The sequence below is a fragment of the Struthio camelus genome, chromosome 3 (assembly GCF_040807025.1).
Source record: "Struthio camelus isolate bStrCam1 chromosome 3, bStrCam1.hap1, whole genome shotgun sequence".
Taxonomy (NCBI): Eukaryota; Metazoa; Chordata; class Aves; order Struthioniformes; family Struthionidae; genus Struthio; species Struthio camelus.
In genome coordinates this window covers 4,416,616-4,429,621 of record NC_090944.1, presented here as the reverse complement: position 1 = coordinate 4,429,621, position 13,006 = coordinate 4,416,616, and the positions used below count along the sequence as shown (strand labels likewise).

General features: G+C 52.4%; 1 protein-coding gene across 1 annotated transcript in view; it reads right to left on the bottom strand.

Moving 5' to 3' along the window:
• LOC138066512 (otoferlin-like) overlaps positions 1-13,006 on the bottom strand; it is a 120,740-nt gene that overhangs the window by 42,172 nt on the left and 65,562 nt on the right. Inside the window, 10 exon segments of the mRNA XM_068936380.1 lie at positions 70-256; positions 1,311-1,429; positions 1,431-1,474; positions 2,848-2,918; positions 2,920-2,930; positions 3,839-3,901; positions 4,401-4,532; positions 6,263-6,317; positions 6,622-6,748; positions 8,573-8,646. Of these exon segments, the coding sequence (XP_068792481.1) occupies positions 70-256; positions 1,311-1,429; positions 1,431-1,474; positions 2,848-2,918; positions 2,920-2,930; positions 3,839-3,901; positions 4,401-4,532; positions 6,263-6,317; positions 6,622-6,748; positions 8,573-8,646 (883 nt within the window).

Here is a 13,006-nt window from a genome sequence, read left to right as displayed (position 1 = left end):
CAAACCTGCACAATGGCTAGCCCTGCTCACGTTATCATGTCACAAAGGTATAGCAAGCAGCTCACCCACCTTCTGCCCTGCAAAGAACACCTCCACATCGGGGTCCACCAAGTCCTTGCTCTCCCCAATGAGAGCCTTCTTCACATTGGCCACGAGGCTGGTGTTCATACGGGGCAGCCCCTCAGCTCAATAGATCTTTAGGTAGAAACGAGCCCATTGCCGCTCCGGAGGGACCCCATCTGGAAGGAGGAGGTTCCTGCAACATCAGAAAACAGGACTCAAAACAGCTCCTGGGCCTGGCAGGTTTGTCAGGAGAGACTTGCAGAAGAGGGAGAAGCTGCCCCACTTGTGGAGCACAGGCTGTGAGGAGGTGGAAAGGTAGCCATTTCTGCAGCCCTATATTTTATCATAGTCCTATTCCTGCCCACCCTCCTGATTCAGGACAGGGAAGGGCGGTTTCATAAGGGAACCTTATGGCAACACATTGAGGTGCCTCAGAGACAACCTGCATCTTTCTAAAGGGATATAATCATTATCAGCAGTGGAGCCGAGGGGAAGACTAATCTCTACCTAGTTTAGACATCTGCAGCAGCCCAGATGAATGGGATGTTAGAAGGGCCTTTACCTTTGGAAAAGGCCCTCATACCCTGCCAGGGTATAAGGAGAACTGGGGTGGTTATACTGGAAGGAAACTTGAGCTCCATGAAATGGCTTCTCGTGGCAGGTCTTGCTTCTTCTCTCTTCCCCGAGAGCTACAGAGGATGCTGTGAACAACAGTTCTAAAGGAACTTTGTCCACGATAAAGTGGGATAAGAGCATGACTACAGCATGGAACAATAGTCCAAAAGAGTTCACATGCTGCTTTAAGCCCCTTGGTGCCCTCCCTGTCCTTACAGCGGGTAGGGAGACCTCAGCCATCATTTCCCATCTTCCCTTCAACCTCACTTCTGTGGCTCCCATTCAACGGCCAACTGGAGCAACAGCTAAAAAGTACGGACATCATGTTGGTTCACATCAGGCTGGTGCTGGTATGCACAAGTGAACAACCAGCAGCAGAGGGTCTGAACTGATATAAAGGACTGGTCTGTAGTGATGTGACCAGGATTTGCATCAGTAATCTAGCAACTCTCCTCTTTCCAAGAAACAATCTAGTTGGCACTTCTGATTGCAGTGCACAACTACTAGAGGGGCTGTCAGCCTAATTGGGAAGGGATGCTGTCCTTACTGAATAATCCAAAATAAAGTGACACGAAAAGCTCATAGCTCATTCCCAAGGAAGGATACAGGAAACTGGCTCCACAAATCCTTACCCCTCAATATCATCCTCATCTGTCTCATTGGCTTTGTGTGGTGTCTTGATGTTGTCCCCTTTCCCTACCACGGCAACGGCACCCTCCAGATAACCTTTAAGTCCAGCAGTGAGACCGACCCTCAGGGTCAGAAAGGATGGCCCGTTTGCGATAGAACTGGTGCTCTGAAAGCCAAGGAACAAGACAGACATTTATCACAATTACAGGAATTACTGCGAGCACTGGGCATGTCTGTCCACTTGACTGCAGAAGCCTGCATGCATGCATAAAGAGACCTCTCCAGGTGTGAGGAATTCCAGACAGAACCCCCTGAAAATCCATTGGGAGGATCTGCCCAATGTTGGAGACAGAGAAGCAATGGGATAAACTGCCTGTAGAGGTGTGGAGTTTCCATCACTGGACATTTTTAAGGCCTGGTGCCTCTTAGATGGGCGAGAAAGATCTCATCCTTCTGTGGAGTGCATCAGAAGAGATGCTCTCTTCAGATCCCTTCCAGCATCGTTTGCTGAGCACCCCTGAAATGGAAACTTAGCTCTCAGGACTCTTCAGAGGGGCAGAGTGCTACAAAAAGGCCTGATGCATAAGCTAAGATAAAATCCCAGTGATTCTGGATGTCTCTTCTCTAAAGGGAAGTTTCAGGTCTTCCTTACGCTGGCATGCTGCAAGCCCTGGGCCCTCCAAGGAGCCATGCTCTTCTGTACAGAGCAGGCATTTCTTAGTCTCCTCTCCTGCAGATGGGTTTGCTTCATCAGTCTGCCAGACACGTTCAAGACGATTCACTGATTCAGTGACTTTTCAGGCAGAAGCTCAGCAGGGAGCCTGTCACGGAGTAGGGCTGATCCTTCCCAAGAGCAAGGGTATGGACTGAATGACCTCTCCAGGGACCCTTCTGGACCTCCTTTATACTAATCCCAACCATGCCTGCTTTCGCTGCGCACAGCGAGTGCAGGATGCTGAAAGCTTCCACATTTCTTTTATGGTTCTATAAAACAGGCTTCCCTGAAACAGAGGTCCTCTAAACAAAGCCCACGATAGCACAGTGGATTTTAGTAGCACTCATTGGGCCCCTCTGTGCTAAGTCAAGGCAGGCTGTAGCATCAGTGAGCAACATGACATTCTCACAGAAGCTCTAATTAACCTCTCTTTCTTTGCACACTGGGCATCTTCCTGTCTTGGTCTAAAGGCCAGCCACACAGGGCTAGACCTTCAGCTCTCGGAAAGGTCAACATCTTGCCTAAGCAAGCTAGCTAAGCTTCTTAGGAGGTCAGTGGAGAGAGAATGGCACATCTGAGGACAATTCTACCTGCGTGCATTATGCCTTATCCTAGAATGGGATATACCATCTTCTGGAGAGGCTGAGGGCTCTTTTCGGACTGCAGAAGGAGCCTAGATGACATGCTTGCACCTGGGATACTAAAATTAAGTTGACTAAGTGTTGCCAAAGGAAACTAGTGACTGCCTGGCTACCTTGCCAAGACATTTGTTTGATGGTGAAGGTAGGCATCTATATGACCCCTTGCAAATTGTGGTGACATACCAGGCTGGGTGTAAACAGTTCCAACATCCACCTTGAAGGAGCCTACCAAAGTCCCACTGCGCAAGAGATTTTGAGTGGATCACCTGAAAAGCGAGGGAGAACAAGTCAGAGCTTTTTTTCTGCCCAGCCATGCTGGGAGGGGTAGGGCTGTTTCTAGAACGGTTCAGTGTCAAACATTAAAGGATTTGATGCATCTTGCTTAGTTTGGGCAGGAGATATAATCACTCACTGTGCTGTGTGAAGCACAGTGTGGTTGGCAGCTCTTGTTTAGCAGTCTTGCAAGCAAGCGTACATTTGGATTCAACAGAAAAAAAAAAGTAAAAAAAAAATCATCTTTGAAACAAGATGCAGTGTTCCAGCCACTATGGCAACAAACACTGAGACATTCTCCTCAAGGAAGTGTCTCAAAGATGCTTGAAATCTATGCTTTAATTCCCTTCCTGGGAGAAATTACACAGCCAGACTATGCATGGGATAGATGTGGATGCTCCTAGCCAGCCTGCTTTGATCTGTGTATCTAAATCTCCTTCCTAGTCTTCCTTTGCGGCTCTGGGGAGAGCTGGAGCCTCTGTTTTGCTCTCATTATTTACACTTCTGAATTTCCTCAAGAGCTGTACCCACCCTCATGCTTCAGGGAATCCACTGGCAGCCTCAGGAAGCTCTTGCTTCTCCCCAAGCCTAAAGAGACATCCTGAGACAGGCTTAGTTTTGCCTAGCTAGGAAATACCAGAGAGCAGCCACAGAGCAACAGAGGGAACACGAGTGGAGGGGGGTGTGGCTGCAGCAATAAGGACACTGACAGAGGGACTGGAGGGGTCTGCAAAGGAGGTGAGGCTCGTAGGACATGAGGGCTCAGAGAGAGGGACTGAGCACCTCCGCTCCTGCCAGAGGTCTCGCATCAAGGGTCTTAAATCCATCCCAACAAGTAAGTAAAATGGGTTGGTTTCCACCAAAGCCCACTGAAAAGGGCAACACAACCATGCTCACTTACGGACAGCTTGATGATCTTATCGAACACGACATCTGGGGGAACATGGAAATCAAAGACAAAGCACTGAAAGAGAAGGAGCATGCGTGAAAGCAGGGAAGCAGGCATGGGCTCCTTCTGAATTGAAGGACAATATTATGGTCCATATCCCACCAACAGAGACGTGTCTGGGCAGAGGAACAGCTTGCAGTTCACGTCACAGCTGCAGAGGGACCCACGTCAGCCCAACAACTGACAGCATCAGTGATCTGAGAAACTAAAATAAAGCATTAACTTCTTGGAAAGACTCAGAAAGTGGGCACAGGATCATTTAATTTGAAACTGATCAAGTAAGGGGTTTTGTCTTGCTTTGGTTCTTTGTCACCATTTTGTAAAATACCAGAGGGCCAAGGTTTCATCCCTCCTTCTGCATGGTTTGCGATTTCATCTTACTCCATCTTACTTACTAACAGAAGAAAAAGAAAAAAAAAACAAAGTCAAATAAATGTCATTTGCTGTCAAACTGCAGTCTAGGCCTTGAGGAGCAACGAGCCTGGAGCAGCACCTCAGGAAAAATCCAGCTCACCTCATTGTAGTAAGGGCAATTAGTCGAGTCCTTCATGGACGTGCATTTCTTTTCATCTCCAACCTCCACACAGGCCACGGGGTCCATGTTGAGCCCAACCAGCTGCCGTGCCTCAATGACTGTGATGCTGACCTGGGGAGAGAGATTCATGGACCTCCACCTTGGCTGCCCTAAACTGTGTCTCCACCTGGCTCTCCTCTCCAAGGTGCTTTCAGTGCCGGGGTGGCAGCTGGGTAGTCTCTCTTCATCACACAAAAGAGACAGGGCTGCTCCTACAAGCCTGAGAGAGCTGCGGCATGGCATGGGAGGTAGGAGCATCAGAGCAGCCCTGTCCGTTCAGATGGCTCTTCTGCTCCAAGAGCACGTAAGGCACAAAGTTGAACAGATTTAGCTAAGCTGCGGGAGCAGACACTCTGCTACTGATGCCCTAACTGGCTTAACTTGCTTCTGCTAAAAAATACAAGGGGTAAACCGCTCATAAAAGGAAGCTGATAAAAGACAGCTGAGCTCTCTAAAGAAGAGGACAAGACTGCCTGGCATTGATTGCTGCACAAACTGACTTACTGCAGAGGAGCTGAGCTGCAAATGCAACCTCCTACCCCTCACCCAAAGCTGCACCAGCTTAACAAACCCAGCTCAAATCCCTTCCTCATTTCAAGGGCAGCAAGGTAGGTGCGAATACTCTCAGACTCCTTCTGAGGAGGTAAGCAGCTAAGGTCACCGCTCTGTTCCCTCACCATTCCCAATGAAGAGCAGCCTTGTGATACTCCTGTTTGCACTGGCCAATTAACTGAACCTCTTGCTCTGTCTTGCACATAATTCGTCTTGCACCTTCCTCCTTCTCCTTACATTCCGATTATACTATTCCCGAACCAGGGACACTCAGTCCTCGTCGTCCTCGCAACTTGCTTTAGGCTTTTTATGCGTATAATTAAACCTCTTCCACATACTGCTCTACTGCATCTTCTGATGTCAACTGGTCTCTCGTGGGATTTAGAAGTGGACGCCGTATGTGGTCTACAATAAACCTTTAACAACAAATCATTATTGGCATTGTTCCCAGACATCCCTAGGAACGTGCTACTGCACTAACACGCAAGGACAGAAAAGTAAACGGCTGCCGAATCAGCATGACTCAGGGAAAACGAGAAGAGGAACAAGATAACAGCAACCAGGCACCAACCTACCAGAGGAAATCCAAAGAGTACTGCCAGCCAGGCCTCGTCAATTGGGAACGCTAAAACAGGTACTGAAAGCCTTTGGAAATTAAGAGAACTGTGTTGGAGATTGCCTGCTTCAAACCCTGATTAAGCTGGGCTTTCTGGGCTTGTCACAATGGACAGCAAATCCAGTTAACTACTTGAGATATAGCTTATCACTCTAGCATTTAAATACCAGCTTTTTGAAAGTCATCCTCCCACAGGAACAGTACCTGAAACAGTCGTTCACACGTGAGCCAGCCTTCAGACTTAACAAACAAATTGTCAGTTGCTTTTGTGAGCGCAGTACATTGAAACCCGCGCTGGACTCGCTCCCAACAACGCCATGCCAAGGTCCATAACCTGCTGCACGGGGAGGAGGCACAGCCTCGGTGGGACTCCAGCAAGCCTAGGCCTGCTCAAGTGACTGTCAGTCCTTCCTCCTGGTCCCAGAGCTGTCCCACAGGCCATCGGGGACAAAGGCTTCAACTAAGAGATTCAGCTCCTCAAGGAACTACTCTGCTGATAGTTGTGGTCCAAGAAAGCGTGAAAGAAAAGTTCTCAACTTGCCTCTTCCTCCCCTTAAACACTCCCTGTGAAATGGTCTCTCCCTGGGCTCTGAACCCCCCGAGCTGAAGTTGGGGGCACAGCGTTGTCACCTACCTGATAATCCATCGGCCTCCCAGCACTCGGCTCCATTTTGATATCAGGCTTGGACCTTCCAAAGGGCAGGAAAAAAGACCTCCGTCAAACAACAGAGGAACTCACTGCAGACTGTGACAGAGCATTTCCCAGGGTTACTCCTCACAGTGCCAGCTCCCTTGGCATGAGAGGAATATAAACTTCAGGGGCTGTGAAATGCCACTAAACATTCTTTGTTCAAGCGTTTCTGAAAACGGTTGCATGGGGCAACGTGATTTCCAGCATAGCTCAGCTCAGGGGACACATGGCTCTGGGGAGCAGGCACGTCTGAGAGTTTGCCATCACCTCCTGGCTTGCACAAGCTCACATCTGGCCTTCACCTCTTGTTGGAGACATTGGTGGTTACAGCCGTGACGGAAGCCAAGGAGACTGTGTCTGGGTCCAGTCCACCTCCTAGTCTCATGGCTTTTCGGCCCAGGTCTTCTGCTTCCAAAACAGCAGGTTCCTCTGCATAAAGGCACACAGACAAAAGAACGTCTCTTGTTGTTTCCACTCGGTGGATAATTAAAGACTCCGAGAAAGGTAACCAATACATCCTATCAACCTCTCCTGGAAATACAAAGAACAGTGGTCACCTGGTCAGGTCACAGACAACCTGGTTTAAAATGGATTTAAAAGAGGTTTGCGTAGCGTGACACATTATTCCACCTGTGCTGTGTGCCAGCACAGTTTCATGAAGGCAATAAGCTTTGGAAAACTGAAATCCGACAAATGAGCAATGCAGACTTCACGAGGTAAAAGAGCATGTGAACATGTGCTGCAGCTCTAACTGCCATAAGGTGATGCACTGCTGAGGATGAAGGGAGGTGGGGAGCTGCTTTAGGGTCACTGGTTTGTTTCGTTGGCACAGGGGGAAATACTACCAAAACCACGCATAGAGCACAGACATCGCTTTTGGGAAACAGGTTTCCTACCTCGTGGCTAATCCAAGACTTGGATCAGTTGCTTCACCATAGTCTGGCCCGGTTCTGTGAGATAATACAGAAATAACCTTGGGCCTCAGCTGAAGTGAGGGGGATCTAGGCTGGATGTTAGGAAAAGCTTTCCTAGGTGGAGAGAGGCACTGCAGCAAGTTGTGTGTGAAAAGAGTGTCCTCATTTCCACTGAGGGACCTAAGCAGATTCCATCCTGCCACGTGTGGGTGGAGGGACAGACCAGCACCTTCCCAGCTCTGCTTGCAGTGATTCAGTGGGTTTGTTTGACCCGAGCAGAACTGGCAATCTGCCTGGGATGGCAGAAAGAAGCAGACCACCACTCAGGAGGGATGCTGGGAGGACTACGCCCTGTGGAGGGCAAAGGGGGAGGAAGGATACACACAGCTGTGAGGCAATGACCACATGAACAGTTGTTGCAACTGTTCCCCCACCACTGGTAAATCTACATGTGAATGTACTCCACAATCTGGAAGTACAGCCTTTTCATGCCTTTGCATCCCAGATGGCTTTCCTCATCACCTTAGGTGAAGTCTCCACCACAAGAAGAACGCCCTTTCACTGGGGAGGGCAGGAAGATCACCAAGGTTTCAGTATTATGCCTCTACAGTCTGCCAAGGCCTCTACCTCTATAGTGTCTCAGGCCAAATCCCTCCTTTCTTCTCTTAAAAGCTGGCTGAACAACAACAAAGATTTGCCCATGAAGAATATCTAAAGCAACATTTGGTCTTCCTCCACAAAAAGGCATTCCCCAATTTCTTTGTCACTGAAACATCATAATTTGAGCCGAATGGAAACAACAACAAATTTCCGATCGCTAACCACCTTCTGCCTTTCCAGAAAGGTGTCCCATTTCAGCACTGTAGCAGGTATCGAGACCTTGGAACAGACAACCTTGAGGCAACAGAGCCCTACCTCTCACTGTGCTGCTGCAACGCTATTCATGCGGGTCTCCATGCATTACAGAGAAGCAGTGAAAGGGCTAAATCACGCTTTTTGCTCTTACACTTGCAAGTAATCCTTAAAATAAGCCAGAAACTGCCCACCTGACTTCCAGGTTTCACCATGATCTCACAAAGCGGGTGAGATCTGGCAAAGCCTTCAGTGTAAGGCTCTCTCCATCTATCCCTGCTTCCCAGATTCCCCCATGCAGACCCTCTCTCCAGCCTTCACCCTGTCCACCAAATGCTCCCTGTCTAATCCCTGAGTTACCAACAGCATTGATGTGTGCCACTTACGGGGCGCAGCCGGGGGGGGTCTCATCCGTAAGTGGATGGGAGCAGGGGCTTTCCTGGAACAGCAGTACTGGATCAGGGAACAACCTCCTCCCAGCACCTACCTTGCTTCCGATGATCATCCTTTGGTGGACGCGTCTTGCCAAGCTTCATGGCTGAAAAAACACTCCTTTCCCAGCTCCGGAAGAAGACGTGGGAAAGAACTCATTGTATCCTGTACTTTTAGTGGTGTTCTCTGTGACACAGGGGACAACAGGAGGTTTCACAGAATCACAGAATGGTTGAGGTTAGAAGAGGGACTGCTAACTTCCTGCTCACTTCCTCCCCCAGCTCCTTTATCTGGCAATACAAAGGGTCAACCACAGCACACCTTGCACAGGAGAGCTGACTGTCAGCCCAGGCCTCACAGAAAGGCCCCCAGGCACTCCCTGCAGCCTGACATCTGCAGAGCTGCATCTGCTGTCTGAGGGTCTGTCTGGGTTGAAGCCTCACACACAGCTGAGGCAGCACCTCCAACAGCCACTGGGGAATGTGCTCTGCAGCATGTCATGACCATGCCCCAGGGAAGGACACACCACTGCAGAAAAGGGAGAGGCACCTTCTTTGCCTGCTGCCCAAACTGCTGCCTCTGCCAGCCCCACTCTGGGAGCTGGGCTCTAGGCCTGGCTCTTATATAGGCCTCTGCCCAGCAGTGACTCACAAGGGTGCTTGACCCACCCAATCAGGAGCCACCTGAAACAAAAGCCCCAACTCCCTCTGACCAGGCCAGCCCAGAGAGCTCGTTAGCAGCAGCCCCACCTAGCTAGGACTTCCCAGGAGAAGTTAAGTCAAGGCCCCCTGCAGTAGTCCTTGCCTAGCTCTCCCTTCCTGCTAGCAGCAAGCACTGTCTAGTTCCTCGGGGGTCCCCAGAAAGCCTCCCCAACTTCCAACAAGGCCCACAAAAGGCCCAGGCAGAGCCCAGACACTGCTGAGCAAACTGCTGTGTCTGTTTGCTGCCTCTGTTTGCTGTGCTCTGCAGCTCATCACTGCACCATGACAAGAACAGGTGCGTTTTCACCAAAACAGAGCTGGCCATGCCCACCTCTCTGCCTCTGGGCTGCATCCTGCTCTGCCCCGGCCTGTACCTCCCCCTGCTCCTGGGGCATCTGCCCAGGCCACAGGCACACACTAGTGCCCTCCCCATTCCAGCACCTGCCACAGGGGCAGACCTCTGCAGCCAAGGCCTCCCCTTAACCCTGCCTCCCGCCTCTCTGCCCAAAGCTCCCCGTCTGCCGGGGGGAAGCAAGGAGGCTGCGGCAACAAGAGCCACACAGAGAGTGAGGGAGGGCAGCTCCTCCGTGCCCTTTGGGGGAGCTGGTCTTGTCATAGGTTTGCTCAGGGGACCTGGGCCTTGTGTTGGGGGTGCTGGGCTTGTTGTGGGGGTGCTGAGGGTCACTGAACTTTGTGTTGGGGAGTGCTGAGTGGATCTGCTTGTTGTGTTGGGGGTGCTAGGTTTGTTTTCGGGCTGCTCAGTGGAGCTGAGCCTTGTGTTGGGGGTGCTGGGGTTGTCATGGTGGTGCTTAGGGGATCTGGGCGTTGTGCAGGAGGTGCTGAGCCTTTTGTTGCGAGTGCTAGGCTTGTCGCGGGGGTGCAGAGGGGATCTGGATCTTTCTTATGGGGCTGCTGGGCTTGTTTTGGGGGATCTGGGCCTTGTGTTGGGGGTGCTGGGCTTGTGGGTCTGCTGAGGGGATCGGGACATTGTGTTGGGACTGCTGGGCTTGTCATGCAGGGTGCTGAGGGGATCAGGGCCTTGTGTTGGGGAGAGCAAGGCTTGTTGTGGGGGTGCTGAGGAAAGCTAGGTCTTGTTTTCGGGGTGCTGGGCCTTGTTTTGGGAGTGCAGAGGGGATCAGGGCCCTGTTTTGGGGGTGCTGAGTAGATCTGGGCGGTGAGTTTGTTGTGTTGGGCTTGTGGGAGTGCTGAGGGGATCTTGAGCTTGTATTGGAGATGCTGGGCTTCTGGTGGGGGTGCTGAGGGGTCTGAGCTTTGTGTTGGGGTTGCTGGGCCTTGTGTTGGGAGTGCTGGGCCTTGTGTTGGGGGTGCTGAGGGAATCTGGGCCGTTGCGTTGGGGGTGCTGGGCCTTGTGTTGGGGGTGCTGAGGGGATCTGGGTATTGCGTTGGGGGTGCAGGGCTTGTGGTGGGGCTGCTGAGGGGATCTGGGCTTTGTGTTTGTTGCGTTGAGCTTGTGGGAGTGCTGAGGGCATCTGGGGCTTGTTTTGGAGGTGTTGGGCTTGTGTTGCGGGTGCAGGGCTTTCTGTGGGGGTGCAGAGGGGAGCTGGGCGTTGTGTTGGAGTTGCTGGGCCTTGTTGTGGGGTTGCTAAGGGGATCTGGGCTTGTTTTCGAGGTGCTGGGCTTGTGTTGCGGGGGCTGGCCTTGTTTTGGGGGTGCAGAGGGGAGCTGGGCGTTGTGTTGGAGGTGCTGGGCCTTGTTGTGGGGTTGCTAAGGGGATCTGGGCCTTGTGTTGGAGGTGTCGGGTTTGTCATAGGGATACTGAGGGGTCTGGGCCTTGTCTTGGGGGTGCAGGGCCTTGTCTTGGGGGTGCTGAGGGGATCTGGGCTTTGTGTTTGTTGCGTTGAGCTTGTGGGAGTGCAGAGGGGATCTGGGCTTGTTTTCGAGGTGCTGGGCTTGTGTTGCGGGGGCTGGCCTTGTTTTGGGGGTGCAGAGGGGATCTGGGCCTTGTGTTGGGGGTGCTGGACTTGTCATAGTGGTGCTGAGGGGATCTGGGCTTGTGTTAGGGGAGCTGGGCATGTTGTGCGAGTGCGGAGGGGATCTGGGGCTTGTATTGGAGGTGTTGGGCCTGTTATGGGTGTGCAGAGGGGATCTGGGCATTGTTTGTTGTGTTGAGCTTGTGGGAGTGTTGAGGGGATCTGGGCTTTTTTTGGAGGTGTTGGGCTTGTGTTGCGGGGGCTGGGATTTTTGTGGGGGTGCAGAGGGGAGCTGGGTGTTGTGTTGGAGTTGCTGGGCCTTGTTTTAGGCGTGCTGAGGGGATGTGGGCCTTGTGTCGGGGGAGCTGGTCTTGTAATGGGTTTGCTGAGGGGATGTGGGCCCTGTTTTGGGGTTGCTGAGGGGATCGGGGCATTGTGTTGGGGGTGCTGGACTTGTGGTGGGGGTGCAGAGGGGATCTGGGCGTTGTGGTGGGGGTGCTGAGGAGATCGGGGCCTTGTATTGGGGGTACTGAGGGGATCAGGGGCTTGTTTTCGAGGTGCTGGATGTGTTTTGGGGGTGCAGAGGGGATCTGGGTATTGTGGTGGGGCTGCTGAGGGGATCTCGGGCATTGTTTTGGAGATGCGGGGCTTGTAGTGGGGGTGCTGAGGGGATCTGGCCATGTTTTCGAGGTGCTGGGCCTTTTTTTCCGTGGTGCAGAGGAGATCTGGGCATTGTGTTGGGGGTGCTGGCCTTGTGGTGGGGGTGCTGAGGAGAGCTAGGTCTTGCACTGGGGGTGCTGGGCTTGTTGTGGGAGTGCTGGGCCTTCTTTTGGGAGTGCAGATGGGATCTGGGTGTTGTGTTACGGGTGCTGGGCTTGTGGTCAGGCTGCTGATGGGATGTGGGCCTTGTGTCGGGGGAGCTGGTCTTGTAATGGGTTTGCTGAGGGGATGTGGGCCTTGTTTTGGGGTTGCTGAGGGGATCGGGGCATTGTGTTGGGGGTGCTGGGTGTTGTTTTTGGAGTGCTGGGCTTGTGGTGGGGATGCTGAGGTGATTTAGGCCGTGTTTTTGTTGTGTTGGGCGTGTGGGAGTGCCTAGGGGATCTGGGCTGTGTGTCGGGGGTGCTCTGGGGATCTGGGCGTTGTGTTTGTTGTGTTGAGCTTGTGGGAGTGCTGAGGGGATCTGGGGCTTGTTGTGGGGGTGCAGAGGGGATCTGGGCATGGTGTCGGAGGTGTTGGGCTTGTCATAGGGGTACTGAGGGGTCTGGGCCTTGTCTTGGGAGTGCTGGGCCTTGTGTTGGGGCTGCTGAGGCGATCTGGGCTGTGTGTTTGTTGTGTTGGGCTTGGGGGAGTGCCGAGGGGATGATGGGCTTGTTTTGGGGGTGCTGGGCTTGTGGTGGGGGTGCTGAGGCGATCTGGGCTTGTTTTCGAGGTGCTGGGCTTGTCATGCAGGGTGCTAGCTTTGTTTTGGGGGTGCTGAGCGGATCTGGGCGTTGTGTTGGGAGTGCTGGGCTTTGTTGTGGAGGTGCTTAGGGGATCTGGGCATGGTTTTTGAAGTGTTGGGCTTTGTTGTGGGGGTGCAGAGGGGATCTGGGCCTTGTGTTGTGGGTTCTGGGCGTGTTTTGGGAGTGCGGAGGGGATCTGGGGCTTGTATTGGAGGTGTTGGGCCTGTTATGGGGGTGCAGAGGGGATCTGGGCTGTGTGTTTGTTGTGTTGAGCTTGTGGGAGTGTTGAGGGGATCTGGGCTTGTTTTCGAGGTGCTGGGCTTGTGTTGCGGGTGCTGGGTTTGTTTTGGGGGTGTAGAGGGAAGCTGGGTGTTGTGTTGGAGTTGCTGGGCCTTGTTTTGGGGGATCTGGGTGT